General features: G+C 54.4%; 1 protein-coding gene across 2 annotated transcripts in view; it reads left to right on the forward strand.

Moving 5' to 3' along the window:
- The window catches only part of PSD2 (pleckstrin and Sec7 domain containing 2), a 55,707-nt gene that overhangs the window by 14,061 nt on the left and 20,023 nt on the right, over positions 1 to 21,623 (forward strand). Inside the window, exons 3-8 of one of the 2 annotated variants that reach the window (XM_081231748.1) lie at positions 6,726 to 7,150; positions 10,553 to 10,993; positions 11,377 to 11,571; positions 14,396 to 14,476; positions 17,673 to 17,785; positions 18,512 to 18,570. In XM_081231748.1, coding sequence (XP_081087874.1) covers positions 6,777 to 7,150; positions 10,553 to 10,993; positions 11,377 to 11,571; positions 14,396 to 14,476; positions 17,673 to 17,785; positions 18,512 to 18,570 — 1,263 coding nt within the window. In that variant the 5' untranslated portion in view covers positions 6,726 to 6,776. The remainder of the gene's footprint in view (positions 1 to 6,725; positions 7,151 to 10,552; positions 10,994 to 11,376; positions 11,572 to 14,395; positions 14,477 to 17,672; positions 17,786 to 18,511; positions 18,571 to 21,623) is intronic. The other variant, XM_081231747.1, reaches the window with a different exon arrangement.

Genomic DNA, 21,623 nt, shown 5'->3' on the forward strand with positions numbered 1-21,623 from the left:
CCCAGGGCAAATGTCTGCTGGGACCCACTGGGTGTCCTGTGCTGCTCTACTGTGTATTCCGCCCCCAATGTGGGCAGCCAGCTCCCTCCCCTGCAGACCTGAGAGATGGTTCTGGAAAAGCACCCTTCCCTGAGCACTTGTGCCTGACTCTGAGCTGAGCATCGCAGCCAAGCCATCTCCTTTGTCCTCCCTGCAGCCCTGTGGGGCAGATGCTGTTAGCACCACCATCCCCATTTTGCTGAGGAGGGTGCTGAGGCTCAGAGAGGTACGCAACTTTCCTGAGGTGACACAGCTTGTGGGATTTGAAGCCAGGTCTTTCTGACTGCACAGGGCGCTGACCCACTGTCCTGGACTGTCCCATCTGAGGCACTAGGTGGTCCAAGCTGAGAAGACCAAGTAGGTAGAAGGATTAGGGTCACTGTGGGGAATGGAGGCAGGGCAGTTCCCAAGGCTCCTGGGTAGACATCCCTGCACATTATCCAGGGCATCTCCCTGCCCCGGGCAGGTGGGACATGGAGGAGGTACACGCCCAGGCTGATCTGTGCCTCGGAGTGTGCTCACAGCTCTGGGATGACAGGAAGGTCCTGACCTCCAGACTCGTTGGCTGGCAGAGATTGTGGGGGGGCATGGTGAGCTGTGTGATCCAGGGGCCCCGCTGAGAGGTCTTCCTGTCACCTCCCTGTTGCTCGCGCTGTCAGTGGCTCAGCAGGTTCTTGTGGAGGCCTGGAGTGGACAGGTCTGGGCCAACCTGGGCCCCATGAATGGTGTGGGGCACAGCTGGCCAAGGTCTGTTCTGAGCACTTACAACACACCAGCCCTTTTTGTGTCTAATTGAACTGTCCACGTGGGTACAGTTGTGTGTTCGTGTGTGTGTGAAGATCCCAGCCCATGTGCTAAAATCTGGGTGAGCTAGGGAGTCAATTAGTGTAGTAGAAGTTTTGAGAAAGGGCAGTGGAACCAATGGGGGTGTTCAGGGTAGGTTCCCAGGGGGCAGAAAATAGGTCTGAGAATGAAATGTTTCCAGCTTTTTTTTTTTTTTCCAAGTAACGTTCATGGAACTCTGAGTGTACAATGTCAGAGGTGGAAAGTCCTTGGGGATTGTCCAGGTTGGGGTTCATGCCCAGTTCCTATGGATGGGCTGTAGGGGTCCATGAGCCTCTCAAAAAATACTCAGAATATTGTGTACCTGTGTGAGTCTGTCTGGAGCAAGATCCAGAGTTCCATCAGATGCTCAAAGATGTCTAAGGCTTAGAAATGGTTAGGAATCTCTGATGTACACAGGGAATGAGGCCAGAGAAGGGTTTCATTTGCCCAAGCTCCCCTAGCACATTGGAGGCAACACCTGAGTGCCTGGCTCCCAGCCCTGCTGCCTGGGACAGCTGAAGTCTCAGTTTTGCCTGTACACTGACATTCCAGAATGATTTTCTCTGCTCCCTGTCCCCTCTACATACCCTGCCTGGGCTGTAGGCACTCTTGGACATCCCACAGGCTCTTAGATTTTGCCTGTGCTGGGTAGTGCTTAGTGCCATGGGTCCCCTATCCCAGCTCTGCCTCCTGTGCCCCCATTTCTACCAGGTTGGCCTGTACTCCCCCATCTCCTCTCAAACCCACACAGCTGCCTGATGCCATGGTTGTGGCTGTGGTCAGTGTGGGTGCCTGTCTTCCCCACCACCTGCCCTAGCCTGAAGCACTGGGTTGTCCCTCCCCTGCCCCGGCTGCTCCCAGAGCAGAATGGTTTCAACCAATCACCCAGCTGCCCAGTGATGTAGGTCTAGCTGCCCCGGACCTTGCCCCTAGGCCTGTAGGCTCCTCACCCCCTCAGGAGCCTACCTCATGAGTAGCTGTCCAGCTCCCTTCATGTGTGTTTATGGGTCTGAATATATGTGGGATGTGTGTGTGTGTGCCCACAAATGCCTGTACCGTATGCTTGCTCACAGACGTGCACGCAGGCGCCTGCACCCATGCATCTGCCCTCTGTCTTATAGAACATGTTGGGCCCTCCAGCCCTTTCCTTGGGCTTCCCACAGTCCCTGGCTTGGATCCCAGCGTGGAAGGCACTTTACGAGGTTATCCCTATGACAGTCCCGTGTCGTTCCACGCAGAAGCCAGCCTTGTCACTTTCCACCTTCGTGACCCTGAGCATGGTCCTCAGCCTCTCTCAGCCTCTGCCTACAGTGGGGATGATGGTAATCTCTAGGTTATCATTCACTAAATATTTAAAAAGTGTCCACTGTTTGCCAGGCACTGTGCTAGGCTCTGGGAGAGACAGCAGTGAACATGACATAGTCCCCACTGAACTTACCACCTGGTGAGCGAGATGGGCAGAAAATAAGGAAACAAATAGAAAAGGGAGTTTCAGTTCTGCTAAACGATGCTTAGCAGATATGTTGCTACGTGAAGGAGTGTAAAAGAGTGCTGTGTAGTCAGAGAGGGCCTCTCTGAGGAGGCAGCGCTGGAGATGAGCCTTGAGTGACAGAAGAGGCAGTCATTTAAAGATCTAGGGAGGGCTTCCCTGGTGGTGCAGTGGTTAAGAATCCGCCTGCCAATGCAGGGGACACAGGAAGATCCCACATGCCGCGGAGCAGCTAAGCCCGTGCGCCACAACTACTGAGCCTGCGCTCTAGAACTCGCATGCTACAACTACTGAGCCTGCGTGCCACAACTACTGAAGCCCACGCGCCTAGAGCCCGTGCTCCACAACGAGAAGCCACTGCAATGAGAAGCCCGCACACCACAACGAAGAGTAGACCCCGCTTGCCGCAACCAGAGGAAGCCTGTGCACAGCAACAAAGACCCAATGCAGCCCCCCCAAAAATAAAAAATAAATAAAATTAAAAAATATAAATGAATAGGGCCTCCTTGGTGGCGCAGTGGTTGAGAGTCCGCCTGCCGATGCAGGGGATACGGGTTCGTGCCCCGGTCTGGGAGGATCCCATATGCCGCGGAGCGGCTGGGCCCGTGAGCCATGGCCGCTGGGCCTGCGCATCCGGAGCCTGTGCTCCGCAACGGGAGAGGCCACAACAGTGAGAGACCCGCATACCACACACCAAAAAAAAAAAAAAAAAGAAAAAAAAATATAAATGAATAAAATAAAACCATCATAGTAAAAACTGGTTCAGGCTGGAACCATAAAAAAAAAAAAGATCTAGGGAAAGAGCATTCTAGGCCAAGGGTACAGCTGGTGCAAAGGCCCTGAGGTGGGAATGAGCTCAGGGAGCAGAAAGAAGGCCAGTGTGGCTGCTGGGGTGGGGGATGGGCTGAGGGCAGTGAACCAGCTCAGGCAGAGCCTTTTTAGGCCATGCTGAGGAGGCCAGATTGGCGATGGGAGCTGATGGAGGGTTGCCAGTGAGGGAGGGGTATGATATAATTTGTGTTTTCACAACTCACTCCAGCTGCCATGGGAGAGTGGGGAGGGGGATAGGGTTGTTGCAGGAGCAGCTGAGACCCAGAAAGTGGCTGGCTTGGCATTCAGCCCTGGCCCAGCCAGGGTTCCATTACCGTCATGGACCCCATTTTGGTTGGTGCTGAAAAAGAGGCTGCTATGCCCAAGGTTATCCCAAGGGCAATCACAGGAGCCCCTGCTGAGAGAGGGGCCTGGTTCTGGCTGAGGGAGGATGCAGAGGATCTAGCCACTGCTGGGCTGTCATTTGTAGGCGTCTCCTTCTCAGGAGTGGGCCCTGTGGCCCAGCTGTACCCCCTCCCCTGCTCTTGCCAGCAGGGCTGGAAGTGGGCAGGGTCACTGCTTTGTGTAGACTCTTCTGGTTGAGGATTTGAGCCGTGATCTTGAGGGAGGGTCTGGGAAACTGGACCTCATCCTGTACATCCAGCCCATGCAGGTGCAGAGGGAGGCTACTCCTGAGTCTAGAGGTAGCTACTCACTGTGTGACCTGGGGCAAAGCCTTTCCTGGTTCTGTGCCTCCATCTCCCCGTATGTCAAATGTGGTAGTGGAGAGAGTGGGCCATAGCTGCCTTTCTCCTTGACCTCTGTAGTGAGTTTGTTTTTCCTTGGATCTCAGCCCTCTCATCATTCATGACCTTAAGTTCTGCTACCAGCCCTGGGGAAGGAGAGCAGAGGTGATGCCCCCATTCTGCAGATGGGTTCACAAAGGCCAGAGGGGACAATGATGAGCCCCAGGTCACATGGTGATTCAGAGTGAGGACTTGGGGCATTGTTTCACGCCTCTGCCCTGAAGGGCACCCCTCCCTTGGGCCCAGCAAGAGAGGGGGGTCCTGGCTCAGCTCTTTCTGGGCTCAGCTGGCCTTTAGCCCAGGCAGGGACTCTGGGCCCCTTCCCAGAGTGGAGCTCAATGTGCCCCTTGTCTGTCCACCCCCAGAAGCTGAGGACCCGGCCCCGTGCCCGGTGTTGGCAGAACCTCCATCTTGCTCTCAGCTGCAGGAGGACATGGCAGGGCAGGTAGGGCTAGAGCCAGCCTGAGGCAGCTGCTGGAAGTTGGAGGTAATGTAGGGGCCTCCCAAGAGGTCCTTGATTTGTCCATAACCCTGGCTTTGGGGCTGGTGTAGACTGAGCACCAGGTGAAGCCGCTTATGCTCTCAAATCTCAGGCCTCACTGGGAGCTCAGGCAGAGCCCTGGCCAAAGGGGGGCTAAGCATCCATGTGTGGGTGTGGGAGCTTGAAGAATCCTAGTGGAATTAGATTGAAACCCTGTGCCACAGATCCAGTGCTCACCCAGGCCTGTGGGCTAGAAAGCAGGCCAGAGGACTAGAACTCAGGCAGCAGGCCCAGAGGCCCCACTGTCCCTCCTCTTTCCTTTCTAAATGCTCCCCTCACCCCCAAGGAGTCTCAGCTGAGGAGATGACTTCCTGTTCTCCTTGCTCTGAGTACACAACCCGAGGGAACAGATTGAAATAGCAACTGCAGCAGCAGGGATTTAGGGCAGACCAGAAAGAATCCCTCACTCAGTGCCGAGCCCCTTGGGGTCTCCAGTGTCCTAGGATCAGGGCCCAGATCTTCTAGAGCCTAGCTTTTCAGATTTTTTTTTTTTAGTCTGTGGAAGTTCTGTTTTGTTTTTTAGAGCAAAATCTTATGCTCATACAGTCTTCAAAACTCCAGGAGGTGACAGTCAGGGTGGGTGGGCTGGGGCCCCAGATCCCCATCGGTCCCGCCTGCTCTCTTGCACTCCATGTTTGAAAACCAAGGGGTACATGAATCTTAAGTGGTCCTGTGGTGGCACAGCTCCCCCACAAGGGCCCAGAAGCCCCCAGAGAAGTAGACTCACCTTCCTCTCCAGGCTCATCTCTAAGTGGGAAGTTTCTCCTGGAGTCTAACCCAGTGTTTCCCAAACTTGCCTTATTATAAGAATAACAGATTACTATACCCGTTCCCTATAGATTCTGATTCAGGAGGCCTGAGGGAGGGCCTATCTGTAGTTTAACAAGCTCCTCAGGTGATGCTTATGACTAGGTGAGTATGGGAAGCATGGGCCTCACTTAAATCCCTGTTGCTGTACCTGCGTGCCTCTCCTCCTCCCGCCCTCTCCTGAGCCCGCAGCACCCTTTCTCCAGAGGAGCGTGGGGTTCCTGGAGGAAGCTGAGGTCCAAAGAGGGGAGGAAGGAAGTTTTTTGGAGGGACTGGTCTGTGTCCTTGGTGGCAGAGGCCACTAGGGGTGGGGTGGAGCAGAGAGGGTGGAGGGGAGAGCCAGAGCACAGCCCGTCACATTGCCCGCCCTCCTGAGATTGGACAGGAAGCTTCTGGGAAATTGAGCTTGTTCTGATCTGTTTAAAAAAGGGGGTGTGTGTGGAGATGGCAGGGAAGATGGGTCTCCTCATTTTGCAGAGGAGAAACAGACCCCGGGCAGGGCAGAGGGGAGGGGGGCTGGCCTGGGTGGAGCGGTGAGGAGTCCCAATGTGGACCCCACGAGGCCGCACAGTGAGTGGGGCACCCCTTCCAGTGCTCTCCCCTGGAGGGCCCCGTGGCAGCCTCCTCACGAGTCCCTCCTCAAGGATGGTTGAGCGCTGGGGCCGGGGCCGGGGCCGGGTGTGGAGGGGAAGCCCAGGCCCCCCCCTCCTCCTTCCTCCCCGCGCAGCCAGGGCTTTGGGCGCTCAGCGGTGGAGGAAGCCCCGCTCTCGGCCAGTCTCCTGGGTGGCCTCGCCCCACTCAGCACCCTGGACAGCTCCTCCTCGGGGCCTCCCTTTGGCTTCTCTGGGGTGGCCTCTGTTCATAAAGCTGCACTTCTGTTGACTTCCTTGCCTCCCTACTTAACTCTCCCTCTAAAGGCAACCCCCAGTCCAGATCTTTTCAGTCACCACTTGTCTCGCTCCTGGAGCCAGGGCAAGGGAACATGGAAAGAGGCAAGGTGGCTGGCTGCTGTAGGCCTGGGGTTTTGTTCCCTTCACTCACCAGCGGGAGAGGAAGTGGCCTTGGAGGAGTCCTGGACCCTTCCCTAGTACCTGCCAAACTGGATCTTCCTCGTAGGGTTTTGATGAATTCTGAAGGGCACAACAGAGATATATAAGAGTTAACAGGGAAGGTAGGACTGGGGCACACCAGTGGCTGGGGGTCCGGGGAGAGGTGAGTGGTGCTGGCCTGAGCAAGGCAGTGCGGAGGCCACAGCCTGAACCCAGACTCCAGCTGAGAGGTCCTGAGAAGATCATCTGGGCCATCCTCTTGTCCTCAGGCAGGCTGCCTGCTGCTGGTTCTGCTGGGCTTTGGACCCCCAGCACCTGCTCTTTCTGATCCACCCCTTTCTCTCTCCATCCGCTGCCAGGTCAAGTTCGGTCCCAAAAGCAGCCAGCACAGGGTAGAAGCAGTGACTGCCATGGATGAGGATAAGCTTCTCTCTGCACTGCCTGGGGAAGATGGTGCCACCTACGACCCCAGCCTGGAGCCTGAGGAGGAGCCTGGGGTCCAGAATGGAATGGCATCCAGTGAGGACCTGAACAGTAGCCACACCAGCCCAGGGCATGAGATGAGGGGCACCCTGGTGGACACTGAGGGGCATACAAAGGGCCTGGACATGACCCTGCACGGCCTCAGCCTTGGCCTCTCCCTCACCAATGGCCTAGCCCTGGGGCCAGACTCAAACATTCTGGAAGACTCTACAGAGTCCAGGCCCTGGAGGGCTGGTGGGCTGGCGGAGGGGGACGATGCCTCCAGGAGCCTCTGTCCAGACACTGAGGATCCTCCACTGGGGTAAGTAGGCGTCTTGGGATGGGAGGCTCACCACATTTGCTCCAGTGCTGCGTGGCCTGGGCGTAGCCACTTAGCCTTTCTGGTTCTTGTTTTTCCTCATACATGAAATGGGAATTTTATGTCTCTGTTTTGGGAGGATAAGGCCATAAGAGAGATTTCAAAGGCCAGCAGGCCTGTTGTGCCCCACCCCCAGCCCCCCTATTCACCATGGGCTGTTTCTTTTTTTTTTTTTTTTTTTTTTTTTTTTTGCTGTACGCGGGCCTCTCACTGCTGTGGCCTCTCCCGTTGCGGAGCACAGGCTCCGGACACACAGGCTCCGCGGCCATGGCTCGCGGGCCCAGCCGCTCCGCGGCATGTGGGATCTTCCGGGATAGGGGCACGAACCCGTGTCCCCTGCATCGGCAGGCGGACTCTCAACCACTGCGCCACCAGGGAAGCCCTGGGCTGTTTCTTTTTAAAAAAAATTTTCTCTTCCATTGTGGTTTATTACAGGATATTGAATATAGTTCCCTGTGCTATACAATAGGACCTTGTTGTTTACCCATTCTCTATATAATAGTTTGCATCTGCTAATCCCAAACTCCCAGTCCATCCCTCCCCCACCTCCCCTTCCACCGTGGGCTGTTTCTATGTGGGGTTGGAGGGCCACACTCCCTCCATCCCAGGCTGGACATCAGAGTTCCAAAATGCCTTGATGTGGGAGGTCATCTGGCCTATCCCTCTGCTTCCTGGAGATGAGAATGTCCCAATTCTGCAACTGACCTCAAGAGAGTAGGCTTATGTGGATTAATCTTTGTCAGCTACTCCTCCCTGAGTGCCATCTGGGAGTTCGACCAGGAACTCCTACTTATTGGAGTAAGTCCTACTTCCTGGAGTTACAGCCCCATTTCTATTATCCTCAGCTGGAGGTGGAGAGGCCCAGCGTCTTAGAGGTGCCAGTTGGACAAGGAGGCGAGGATGGGGCAGGGGAATGTCTAGAAACCCCCAGTGTGGGCTGAGAAAAGAAAGCATATAGTGTACCGCTGCAGGCACTGTCCCGGGCAGACAAGCGTGTAGGAGGTGTGCGAGCATGTGTTTGTGGGGCATGTGTGTGTGTATTGGAGTGTGCACGGGGATGTGTGAGCATGTCAGTGTGCCTGGCCTGTGCATTTGAGTTGCACGTTTGGGTCTGCACGTGGATGTGTGGGGCTGAGGGTGCCTAGGTCTCCAAGGGCAGGAATGTGAGTATGTGGGGTCAGACGCCAGTGTGTGCCGGGTGTGCCAAGAGAGGGTTTCCATCCGGGCAGGGCCTATGGGGGGCGGGGCCTATGGGGGCGGGCAGGAGGCTGGGGCTTCTTGGAGCACGCTGTTTGTATTTAGGTTGGTATAATTTTGGAGGATGGCTGAAGGTGGAGGCAGATGGAAGTTTGGAGATTAAGCTGATGATCTTCAAGCCCCTGTCAAAACTACCCCTCAGGTTTGCTCAGGTACATGAGAGGGTGGTAGATATGGGGACCATTCTTGGCTCTGACACGAGATGAGAGCCCCCAAGGGCAGGACCCTGTCTTGTTGTTCCAGGACCCAGCATGGGCCTGGCAGAGAGAGCCGCTGGGCAGATTTTGGGTGTCTGCTCTGGCAGCCAGGGCAGTGGCCCTTCTCTTCCCTCCCCTCCTCCTGGAGGTCAGTAAAGGCAACTTCCATCCCAGCCCCCTGCTGGGCATCCTACCGCCTTTTCACCTTTTCGGTTTCTGCCCTTTCTCCACTTCCTTCTCCATATGAGGCTGCCGTCTCAACTCCTGGTGGGACAGGGGTGGCCGATGGCTGTGGCTTCAGCTTTTCTCTCTCAGGTCAGTATTTATCCAGGAAGCACTCAGGGATCAAACTTAGGCACTGGGGGTCCAAGGAGGGGTTTGAGGGGGTGGGGCACTTCCCAGTCCTCCAAATATGGCTCAGTCTCTGCTAAGCCCCAGGGACTAGGGGCTAAGCAGGGCATAGCCAGATCCTCAAGATTACCAGGGGTGTTTCTTTGCAAATGGTGGGCCTTGATTTATCTGAAATGGGCTGGGCTCAGCCTGCTTCTTTCTTTTTCTGTCTCTTGCTTTTGCTGTTTCTATGTTTCTCTCTCTCTCTCTCTCTCTCTCTCTCTCTCTGTGTCTCTTTATCTCTGTCAGAGATATCTCTGGCAGAGACTTTCTGTCTCTCTTATTCTCTCTGTCTTTGTTTTTCATGCTCTCTATATCTCTTTTCTCTGTCTCTTTCTTATCTCTCTCTTATTTCTCTTCGTCTCTATTTTTATCTCTTTTAGTCCTCTTCCTTGCCTGTTTTCCCTGCTTACTTGTGCATCTCCCCAGTGGATAAGAGGCCTCGGTTCATCTATGTGTGATGCTCGATTTTAGGTGCTGGGGCTACATCAGTGAACAGAATATACAAAAATTCCTACTTTCATGGAGCTTATGGTCTAGTGAGGAGACAGATAATATTTCATAAAAATAATAGATAATTACATAGTATGTTGGAAGGGGACAAGTGCCTTGGAAAAAATAAAGCAAGAAAAAGGGGCTGGGGTGTTTGTGGGCAGGTCCTAGTTATAAAGAGGGCAGTCATGGTGAGAAAGGGATGCGAAAGGAAGACTTCAGCTTGAGGAAAGAGCACTCTGGGCAGAGGGAACCGCTGGTGCAAAGGCCATTTTTGGGGGCAGCACAGGGCTCTGCAAGGGCTTAGGCAGTATACTGGGCTGTGGGGCTGATAGGCATCTGTCCATTCACCCGGTGCACCACTCAGCAGGGTTTAGAGGACCTACTGTGTGCTGGGTGCTCCCTGGCCTTGTGTGTGGGTGGGGGGAAACAGGTGTAAACGGGGGAACAAACAGAATACTACATGCTGAGAGGGGCTGGGAGGAAATGAAGAGGTACCCTGAGGATGGACACTACTGAGGGGCCAGTGTGTTGGGTGGTGTGGGCCTGCCTCCTGCAGTCTCTCTGAAGAGGTGACATTAAAGGCAAGGCCTGAGAGCTAGAATGTGGCAGCCAGGCTAAGAACCACCCAGGTTGTGGGGACAGCAAAATTATGACCCTGTGTGACACTAGCTGTGATGGGGAGCCTGGAGGAAGCAACCCCCCACCCCCTTCCCAGGCTAGGCTGAGGGAGAGTCTCACATTCATTCATTTAGCTCAGTGATGCCCACTGTGGGCCAGGCACGGTGGGCAGGGGGCAGGACCACACCTGTCCTTTCACTGCTGTGCCCCAGTACCCAGTCCAGCATCTGGCACCTAGTGCTCAGCAAGGCTTGGCAGAAAGAACAAACAGGACACGATCCATGCCCACTCCCTGCCCCCAGGGAGCCCCCAGACATGGATTGGTGCCATCCTAGCACCTGTAAGGGGGACACCTGGCAGGATGGTGACTGGTCCTCGCATCCCACAGGCCAGGAGAACCAGATGTGCGGGACGGCTTCAGCGCCACATTTGAGAAGATTGTGGAGTCGGAGCTGCTGCGGAGCACACAGTATAGCAGCCTGGACTCCCTCGATGTGCTGAGCCTCACGGATGAGAGCGACAGCTGCGTCAGCTTCGAGACCCCCCTCACACCCCTCATCCAGCAGCGGGCCCGGGATAGCCCTGAGCCAGGGGCTGGCTTGGGCACTGGGGACATGGGGTCCGAGGGGGACATGGGAGCAGCTGGCGGTGATGGGGAGTTGGGCAGCCCCCTGCGGCGCTCCATCTCCGGCAGCCGCTCCGAGAACGTCCTGAGCCACCTGTCTCTCACGGCTGTGCCCAATGGCTTCCATGAAGATGGACCCCCGGGCCCAGGCGGGGACGAGGAAGATGAGGAGGAAGACATGGACAAGTTGCTGAACTCAGCCAGGTGAGGCAGGGCCCAGGCTGGGAGCCGAGAGAACCATTGAGCAGATGGGGAAACTGAGACCCAGAGGAGGCAAAGCAAGTTAGGACATCCGGGGGTCTGGAGTGAACAGCCCTCTGCAAGGTCATCGTGCCCACCCTCTGCACCCCCAGCCTGAGGTTCCATTCTGCCCTTCCAGGCCTTTCTAGCCAAGGTGGGGTCAGGGAGCTGGTCATCTAATGATGTCCTTTGAGGGCTTTTCTAAAAGTCTGACTTGATTCTGTCCCGATGCAGTGGAGCTTCTTTCCCTGGTCTGACCCCTGGATTTTCAGAGGCCTGGGGAGACCTTCCAGCCCCCAACCACGGCTTCTGACCCCCTCCTCCCCAACCCCACCTTCCCTCTGCAGCGACCCCAGCCTGAAGGACGGCCTGTCGGACTCAGACTCAGAGCTGAGCAGCTCCGAGGGGCTGGAGCCTGGCAGCGCAGACCCACTGGCCAACGGGGGCCAGGGCGTGAGTGAAGCTGCCCGCCGGCTGGCACGCCGCCTCTACCACCTGGAGGGCTTCCAGCGTTGCGATGTTGCCCGGCAGCTGGGCAAGAAGTGAGCTCGTCTCTGCACCCCCACCCCAGGCAAACCCAGTGTCTTCCTCAGCCCAAGGCGGGGTGTGGGTGGCTGCTGTCAGGGGGGCCTGGTTCTGGGGACTCCCAACAGTCCCCAGGAACTTCTCCTCCTGCCACTGACCTCATTCTGGGCTTTGCCCTAAATCTGTTTCTTTTCTGGGCTGCCTGGGCGAGGGCGCCCCCGGCTCTGAGGGAGGAGAGGTGTGGCGGGGCGGCCCCTCGGGGCTGGGGGAGTGGCATGTGGCATGTGGTTATGGGGCTGTGGTGGACGGTAGTGATGACAGAGCAGCCGGGCAGGGGCTGGTGGGCCACCTAATGGGGCCAAGGAGGGAGGGGAGCCTGGGCCTGGCTGGGACCTCGGGGGACCCGGGAGCTGGGGAAGGGGATCCTGGCCCTCATTAAGCCCCATTCACTGTGTGTCTGTTGGGACCAGCTGAAGGGGTGGGAGCCGCCAAAGCACAAGCCCCGGCCTTTGGACTCGGGAGAAGGGAACTAGCCAGGTTGAAGTCCTGAGGGGTAGGCAACAGTCAGCTGTGAAGTCAGCTGGCGTGTCCTGAGCAGGTCCGGCCAGCAGCATGTCCACCTGCCTTGTCCTTCTTGCCTGGCCATCCAGAGGACCCCCAACACCCACATAAGCCTTCAAGATGCACAGAAGCAGGCCGGGCCTCTGGAGAGAGCTGCTCCCAGGCTAAGAGAGGCAGCCCAGACTCTAGACCCCAAGTCAGAGCTGACTGGGGCTTAGGCCACAGGGAAGTCCTGAGGATCCCCCCCTTCTCCCTCCCTCCCGACTCCTCCACCCTCTGTTGCCTCCAGGGCACTCCTGCCCTGGGCCTCCCCAAAAATCGCATCACCCACACCCTCACCTCTCCCACTGGGCTATAGTCCCCGAACCTAATGACATCCTCCTTCATTACCGTTGATCCCCACCCTCCCCTGTCTTTTCAACCACTCCCTCTACATGAGTTTTCCCATCAGCATTTAACTGTGCTTAACTCTTTCCCATCTGAAACAAAAATCCTTCCTCAAATCATACTTCCTCCCCCGGCCTCTTCACAGCCAAAATTCCCTTTTCTGCTCTAGATGGCCTCTGTCCCCTCCCCTTCTGCACATTCAGTGCCTCCAGGTTGGCTTCTTCCCCTGGAGGGGCCCTTCACAAGCCCCTCTTACTAGAGTCAGTGGCGGCCTGGTGTCTTTGAATCCGGTGTCTGCTACTGGGCCTCAACTTTCTCCCCTTCAACAGCCTTGACACACCGGTCACTCCTTTCTTTTTCTTTAATTGAACTTTTTATTATGAAAATTTCAAGCGTACACAAAGGCAGAGAAAGTAACATCTTAAACTTCCATGTACCCGTTACTCAGCTTCAAAGTTATCAATATTTTTCTATTCTTGTTTGATCTATTCCCCCCACAGCTTCTTCCCCTCACATTTGCTAGAATATTTTAAAGCATATTTCAGACTCTCTATCATATGATCCATAAATATTTAGTATGTGTCTCTAACTGACTAGGATGTTTTTTTAGACAGTCATAATTCCATTATAATTTCTGACAAAGTTAACAAAAATTCCTTAGTATCTCTAACATTCGGTCTATGCTTAATTTTCTCTGGTGTCTCAAAAATGTTTGTTCAAATCAGTACGCAAATAAGGTACATGCATTACATTTGGCCAATATGTCTCTTAGGCCTCTTGTAGCCAACAGCAGTTGCCAGTCCCCCTCCTTTTTGTAATGCCATGTATTTGTTGAAGAAACGGAGTCATTTGTCTGGAAGAACTTCCCACGTTTTGGATTTGGTGTCCTCATGGTGTTACTTCACACGTTTCTGTAAACAGGAGGGAGAGCTCGGGGCTTGATTGGATTCAGGTGGAAATATGCTCTGTTTTTTTGGCAAGAATTCATCACTCCAGTCTTGAAACACTCTCTTCCTTGGCCTCCAGGACAGCATACCCCTACCTCTCTGGCTGCTGTTTGTCTGTCTCCTTCTCTGGCTATCTCTTCCCTCAGCTCACCCTGACAGGGGTTCTCCTCAGATCTCTGACCTGGATCTGCTGGCCTGTCTGTACCCCCTCCTCTCACATGGGCTTGTCCCCCCTTCCTACTGAGTTGTTAGTCACCATGAAGGGCTGATGACTCTCACATGGGTGCTTCTAGCTCTACCTGTTGTCCTGGGCTCTGGGCATCACCCCAGGGGCCATCCTCTCTGTCGTGCCCCACACCCACTCCATCCCTCTCCATGTCCTGTGGATTCTGCCACCCAAACATCCCTCCTCCCCACCCCTTCCATCTCTCTCGTGGACAGCTCCTACCACCCCCGTGGGCCTCCACTCCACAGGCAGTGTTCCAAATACAGATCTGACCATCTCATTCACCCCTTCCCTGCTTCAAACTCTTCCAGATCAAGTCCCAGCCCTTGCCTCGGCCCTCAGGCCCGGTTCCCTGCCTCACCTCTTGCCACCCCATTCCTGCTCTCCAGCCCCGGCCACATGGCCCTGCTAGTAGCTTCCTGGACAGTTTCCTCTACTGTGGACACTTGGCATCATCTCACCTCCTACTCCCTTCACGTGGGTGGCTCTTCCTTCCCTGAAGGTATTGGATGAGACATTACCTCCTCTAGGAAGCCTTCCTGATTCCCCCACCTCCTGGCCCAAGGTTGAACTGTCAGAGCCCAGCTGGCCAGCAAGGGAGACAGCAGAGGAACCGGCAGGTCTGGGTGGGAGGGTCAGGGTCCCCAGGGGCCCACTGCCACAAACCCCCGCTGTTTGCTGTGCCCTGCTTCTAATGGATAACCCCTGCTCTCCTGGCAGCAACGAGTTCAGCAGGCTGGTGGCCGGGGAGTACCTCAGCTTCTTTGACTTCTCGGGCTCGACTCTGGACCGAGCACTCAGGTCAGTGGGGCTGGGATGGGATAGTGGCCACAGGCCATACAGCCACACATCTGGATTCTCCTGCCAGCTCTACTGTAAACTTGCTGTGCAAGACCTTGTACAAGTCTCTTGACCCCTCTGGGGAGGCTGAGGGGAAGGGGTCATGAGAGCAGCAGCAATGCAGAGACTCAGTGAGTGCTGGCTCTGCGGTGGGCGCTGAAAATATGAAGGTGGGAATGCAGTCGTGACTCTTCAGGAGGGGAAAGGGCCAAAAGGCTTGCCTGTACTGAGCACTTCCTGTCTGCAAGATGTACCCTTTACACACCCTGCTGACTGCATCTTAGCAACACCCCTGTAAGGTAGGCGGTATCATCCCATTTACTTGTGGAGAAACTGGGGGCCAGTTCCCCACAGTCACTGAGGGAGGAGATAGCCAAAATGGAATTTGCCCTCAGGTCCTGTTGGTGTTTGGACCCGGGGAGTGGCCCTCAGGAGGGGCGGGTGCAGGCCCCAGGGAGCGGAGGGCAGGGAATGGGAAGATGCAGCCCAGTGTCCAGTGGACCCGGCGGCGGGGCCAGCAGGGAGACCCTAGGCCAGAGCCCTCTTGGGGAGGGGCGGCGGTCTCTGAGCTGAGGGGTGGGTGGTCCCATGTATGTTAGATCTGTTCACCTCCTACATGCCTCTCACCTTTTAAAAACGGTATTTTCCCTTTTTTTTCTCTGTTTCAGTTGGGATATTTTCTATTGACCTGCTTCCAGTTCACTTACCCTTTCTATGTGTCTCATATGCTGTTAACCCCATTTACTGAGTTTTCACTTTCTATTGTTTTATTTTTCAGTTCTGGAAATTTCATTTTATTACACATTTTTGGGGGTAGGTTTTAATTCTCTGAGGGGAATTCTTCATCTTTTGATTTATTTCCTACTTACTTTCCCCATCTTTCCCTCTCTTTCTTTGAACGTATTAGTCGCAGTTATTTGAAAGTCCTTGTCTGCTTTTACCCCGATATCTGCATCATCTGTATCTGTTTCTATTGTTTCTCTCTTGGCTTTCCATCTTATATCCTACTTCTCTGTGTGCTTAGTAATTTTTTTATTAGATGCTGTACGTTTTGTATAGAATTACAGTGGCTCTAGATCATTATGTGTTCCTCCAGAGGGGGTTTACCTTGTCCCTTGCTAGGCAGTTAGAGGAGGGCAGGGAGGCGCAGTCCTAATCCATCCAGGGCTGAGCTGAGGAGAGGCAGCCCTGAAGTTTGGTAAGGCTCAGGATTCACCCCGATCACAGGGTGAAGGCCGCAGAGAGCATGGTGTGTTCACTGGGGCCTCTACCTTTGGTTGGTCCTAAATCCTAATTTTGTCTCCTCGTTGCGGTGAGACTGTCAAAAGACCAAATCCCTCTACTTCTCAGAGAGGCTTTCCTACCCATTACATCTTTAGGTTTTGGTAGATACCTCAAAGGGAGAACTGGCCACATGTTTACAGCCCCTCAAGTCTCCCAGTTTGTCTCTCCAGCTCCGTGAAGCCACTAATTGTTCTGCCTCTTGCCTGTGCCCGTGATTGGCAGTGTCCCCGGGGAGAAAGCAGCTGCAGATCAGCCCACCTCTCCCCAGTTCTCTCCTCTCCAGAATCTTGGTCCTATTGGTGTTTGTTGCGTCAGCAGTTTTCTGATAGCTTAAGAGAGATGTGTTTTGTCTGGCTGTTCTCATTGTTCTCAGTGGAAGTGTTGGTCGGCTGCAGGCTACTCTATCCTGAGCTGAGCCTGAATTTTTACACTGGATGATTGGGTGGGGAAGGTGTTTGGTGGGTTGGGCTCGCAATCAGAGGCATGAGTGCTGGGTGGGAGGACCTTGTATATCCAGCCCAATAGATTGAGGCTCGACTCTGCAGGCCCTGGGGAGCCCCAGAAGGTGCTGGGTGTGAAGCAGTATTTTGGGAGGTGGTACTGGCAGCAGTGTGCTGGCGGCCTTTGATCCAGAGGCTTCTGAAGAGGGTCAGGTGGGAGAGGACGAGGCCTGAAGTTGGGCTGTGGGGCAGAGGAATTATTGGTGTGAGAAGCGCAGAGGATACAGCAGACAGGCCTGTGGTTCCAAGATGCAGGGTAGAGGGTGGGCACTAATGAGGCTGATCCCGGGGGCAGCCTGAGTTTAACTGGAGCTTGGTGAAGACCCCTGAGGAAGGGGTGTTTGGGCTGGGGAGCCGGAGCTGGGATGGATGACTCCCAGGTAGGATAGGCTACGGTTGAGATGTGGGATGGGTTTTAGAAAGTCCTAGTGGAGTATGAGGAGAAGAAGGAGGGGCCAGATGCAGGGAAGAGAACGGGGAACAGGAGAGACAGGGAAAGGAGGAAGCCTAGATGGCGGATGGAGTGTTTTTATACAGCAGTTGATTGATTGGGATTGAATTAGAGAGTGGTCTGCAGTTTTGGTTGCCTTGGGAAGCCTGCAAGGGTAAAGACTGGCCAGAATGGGGCTCACAGGTCCCAGGGTGCCTTAGAAGTAGCTTGCGAGAGGATAAAGCAAAGTGGGCATTACAGAAGCCAAGTGAACCGTGGCAAAATCAGGGACAAACTAGTCTCATGAACCCAGGATGAATAGAGGCCCACACTGTCTCAGCTTGCTGTTTCCCTTCCCAAGAAAGGGTGTGCCTATGCCCCAGGTGAGGGACCCCAGCCCCATCTCCCAGCCCCTCTGGTTTTGGCATACTCTGCCAGGGGCCCCTGAGAGCTGGTGACCTTTGAATTTGGCCTTGAGAGGGACTCAGAGCTGCCCAGCAGAGGAGGCTCAGACTTGGGGTGGGGGGAGTGAGGGAGGCCAAGGTTGGGCCTGGGGCTCAGCTGGTAGCGCCTCAAGTGAGGAGTGGGAATGGCTGAGGGAGAGCGGTCTGAGGAGCGGTGTGGATGGCCCAACCATGGAGGAGGGAGCGAGGAGTGGAGTGGATGCTGGTACTGAGGTGTTCGTTTGCCTTTGCTCTTCACGATCTGTCCCCTGCATCCTTCCAGAAGGGCCCTGGAGGATGATGAGGGCTGAAACTCCACACTCCAGAGGCCATTATGCGGGTCAGGGTGCCTCCCTGGGCCCAGATGCTGGGGCTCTGGGGCCTCAGCCCCCTTGGGCAGGTTTGGGTGGTGTGTGTGTGGGTGGGTCCTACCCCGAGTGAGGATTCAGACTGACTCAGGGGCTCTTGGAGGCCCTCAGCATCCTTGCATTACCCTCCAGAACCTTCCTGAAGGCCTTTCCGCTGATGGGGGAGACACAGGAGCGTGAGCGGGTCCTTACGCACTTCTCCCGCCGGTACTGCCAGTGCAACCCTGACGACAGCATTTCGGAAGGTACGCCTCACCCCACTCCCCTGCCCCCCAGCCGGGCCCTGGCTTCTTCCTACCTCTGGTCCACCTGCCACCTCTGTCCTGCTCAAGAAACATCAGTGAATGAACGATGGCAGGTGGCATGGGGACTGTCTGCTGGAAACGGAACCTCCCAACTGCCCCGCCCATTGTCATTCCCTGTGCTTGAAAGTCCTCCGTCCTGGAGTCAGTCCTTTGGGTCCTCATTCTCTGTGGTGCCCTGTCGCAATGCTGATTGTTGGTGTGGTGGGAGTCCTAGTGTGGAAGTCTGGGTTGGGGTCCTCTTAAGTGCAGGACTTGTCCTGTGGATGGACCTGAGTCCCAGGACCTGGGGGACTAGGCTGGTTATTAGAGGAGACATGGGCCATGGAAGGGTTATAGCCCAGGACCCAGAGCCATTCCTGGGTCTGAGATTCAAGGTGAGTTTGGCCACAGCGGGCAGGAATCTGGGCTAGAACAGGCCCAGGGTGGTCTGGTCACCTCTGAGGGAGGAGTTGGTCCTGACCTGGGGTGAGCAAGTGATTCTGATGCTGTAATGGGGGGGGACACGGAGCATCACGCAGGCCCTGGGCCCTGATGTGTGGTTGGCAGGTGGCTGGCCTCTACTTGTCTCCAAGGCCTCCAGGCTGGCTCTGACAGGAGGCAGGTGGGAGCCTGGGGTTGGGAAAGAGCTGGGTGCTCACGCTGAGGGTGCCACCGTCTCTGATTTAGATGGGATCCACACGCTCACCTGTGCCCTGATGCTTCTCAACACGGACCTGCATGGACATGTGAGTTGGGGAGGCAGGGAGCGGGTGTGTCCTCTCACTGATTCATCCCGAGTTGTCCAAGGGCCGGTTCTTTCTCCAGCCCCCTTCCCGAGACCTCCTGCTCGCTGGCCGTGTTTCTTTGGCAGACCTGGGAGTTGGGCAGCTTGGCTTCTAGACTTGGCTCTGCCCTAGTTTTATCCGCTTGAGATCTGCCTGGGTCCCTGCCTCCAAGCAGGGCAGTAAGAACAGCTGAGGCACATGGGAATTTAGGATGTGCTAAATAAGACGTGTGCCCCTAGCCGTGTCCATGCCAGACATTGCTAAACAATCACATGTTCTTCCTACCCCTTGTGCTGTAAGCCTGAGTGCAGTCCTGTTTAAGTGCCACACCCAAGGCAGCCCCTTCCGGTCAGCTGGTAGATTGCCCTCAAGAGGCATTCTCGTCATGCACCCCTCACCTCCCTGCCCTGACTAGGCAAACAGAGAAGTGATAGGTGGGTGCCCCGGGCTGTGAGCCTGTGTCTGGTCTGGGATCTGGGCATCTCAGTGCTGCTTGTGGCTCAATAATTCCTTCTTCTTTCCTCTGTCTGCTCCGGGGACCCCCCACTTTGGGCTCTCTTGCCCTCTCTCAGGTGGTAAGTGTAGCTGGTGGTCTGCATGCCCTGTGAGCCTAGACCCCATCTCCATGTTCCCCTTCTGTGTCCCCCATCACCCCATCTGGCCCACTGATCACTACCCCGTCATTGCTCACCCCGGGGTGGTCAGAGCCCCTCTGTTGGGTTGGGGATATTTCAGTGACTCATGGGGACAACAGGCCAGCACATCTGGTTCCAAAGTTAACCAGGAAAGTCCAGGACATGTAGGGTGGAAGAAAGACCTGGGATAGGTCCAACTTCAGAGCCTACTCTTGCCTCCAGGTGGTACCTCTGTGACCCTGGGCAAGACACTAGCCCTCTCTGCGTCTCAGGTTCTACATCTGTGAGGTGGAAATAATGATTTCCCCCATAGCGTCCTGGGGAGACCTGAGAGAGGTATCACCAAGTGTTAGGGTCTGGCACTTAGTAAGGATTTATTATTTAATATTATTATGAATAATATTATGATATTATACATTATAACAATATATTATAATATATCATAACAATATATTATAATAATATTATAATAATATTATAATGTATTATTTAATACATTATAGCAATATATTACAATAATATTATAATATTATTGCACAGTGATAATAATCATATGTATTATTAATATTAAAATTTAAATAATGGAGAGTCCAAAGCCCCAGCCTGTAGATCCCTGGAAGATCAAGAAGGTGAAGTGCCCCGCCTGATGGCAGCCTGAGCAAGCATGGGCGCACTGGGGTACCTGGCCTGGGGAGGGTGAGAGCCTCGCTGACCTTGGCACGAAGAGTAGTTGTGTGACAACTTTGGTTATGTCCGCCTGGGCTGTCAGCCTGGGTGTGGAACAGGAGAGAAGAAGACGTGTGTATTCCATGGGAATATCATCAGAGTAAATGCCCATTAATGGGCTGATGTTCCCCCAAGACTGCTTACTGTTTGTTTACAGAGAGCAGGTGTTGCTGGCTTACCTTAAAAGGAGCTTTAAGCACACCCCTCCTCTCCCCATCTCCACCCTTGGCGGGGCCAAGGGCCATCTCAGGACCCAGTCACTCCTGTACCAGCCCTGGATGCCTTTCCCTCTGGTTGAGAGCTGCTAACAAGGGCAGCAGTCAGTGAACCCCGGGTCGAGAACACTCTGGAGCTTGGTGGGACTTAGCTGCCCATGGCACCACCTTAATGCCCACAGCTGAAGAGAAACATCACCACCTTCATAGATCAAAAGCGGGTGGGGCAGGATTGTTCATACTTGCAGCCAACAGACATTGAGGATCCCGTCTCTCTCTTGAGGCAGTATTGCAAAACATCAAAAGCAAGCGTTCTGGGTTGGAGTCCTCTGTATTTCTCCACACAATAGCTTGTGACCTGGAGCGAGTTATTTACTTCCCTAAACCTCAGTTTCCCCATCAGAAAGTCCCTGTAAGACTTAAGGAGACAGCACTTGTAAAGTGCTTAGCCCAGGGCCGGGTTGTTGCAGTTACTGTGAGCTTTCCAAAGGACCCCAGCGGAAGTGGCATCACCTGCTTTGTTCTTCTCCCCCTCCCTTCCTGCTCTCATTCTTCTGTTCTTTGACAGAGACTGAGCGTCTGGTGGAAGGTGGGGATCTCAGGAATGTGGGGCCCGCTAGGGCCCCCAGAAATAGCTCTGGTCAAAGCAGGAGGCAGTACAGGGGCTGGCAGACGGAGTAGGTGCACCCTCTTCAGATGGGCACAGCCTGGTGGAGGAATCTGGAGGACTTTCTGTAGGAGGGGCATTTGGACTCTAGGGGCTCAGCACCTTCTGTGTTCCATAAAAAGAAAGAAAGAGAATCCCTGCCTCAGGGTGCCTACCTTCTAGTTAGAGGAGATAGAAGATAAAGAAGTAAACAAGTGATTAAAGCAGTGATAGGTCTGTGAAGGGAATAAACAGGAGGGTGTGATGGGGCTGGACTGGGGGTCAGGGAAGGTGTCTCAGAGGAGGCACGGTTGGGGTAGAGATGTGGAGGATGAGCAGGAGCCAGCCATGGAAAGACCAGGGACAAAGTCTTCCAGGCAGAAGGACCAGTGGGGCTGGTTTCCACCTTTTGGCTATTGTGAACAGTGCTATGAACATACATGTACAGGTTTTAAAAATTTTTTTAATTTATTTTAATTTTTTAATTGAATGAAAAATTCTTTAAGTTCTATAGTACTTTACAATTTTCAAAAGTTTCACACACATGATTTCATATAATCTCATAATAACCCTTTTTCTTCCTACCCTATATTGCCCCTCGCCCTTCCTGGTAACCACTGGTTTGTTCTCTATATCTGTGAGTCTGCTTCTTTTTTGTTTTATTCACTGATTTGTTGTATTGTTTAGATTCCACGTATAAGTGATATTATATAACATTTGTCTTTCTCTGTCTGACTGATTTTACTTAGCATAAGTTTTTGTTTGAGCACCTGTTTTCAATTCTTTTGAGTG

Source organism: Mesoplodon bidens (assembly GCF_964165515.1).
Source record: "Mesoplodon bidens genome assembly, chromosome: 4".
Taxonomy (NCBI): domain Eukaryota; kingdom Metazoa; phylum Chordata; class Mammalia; order Artiodactyla; family Ziphiidae; genus Mesoplodon; species Mesoplodon bidens.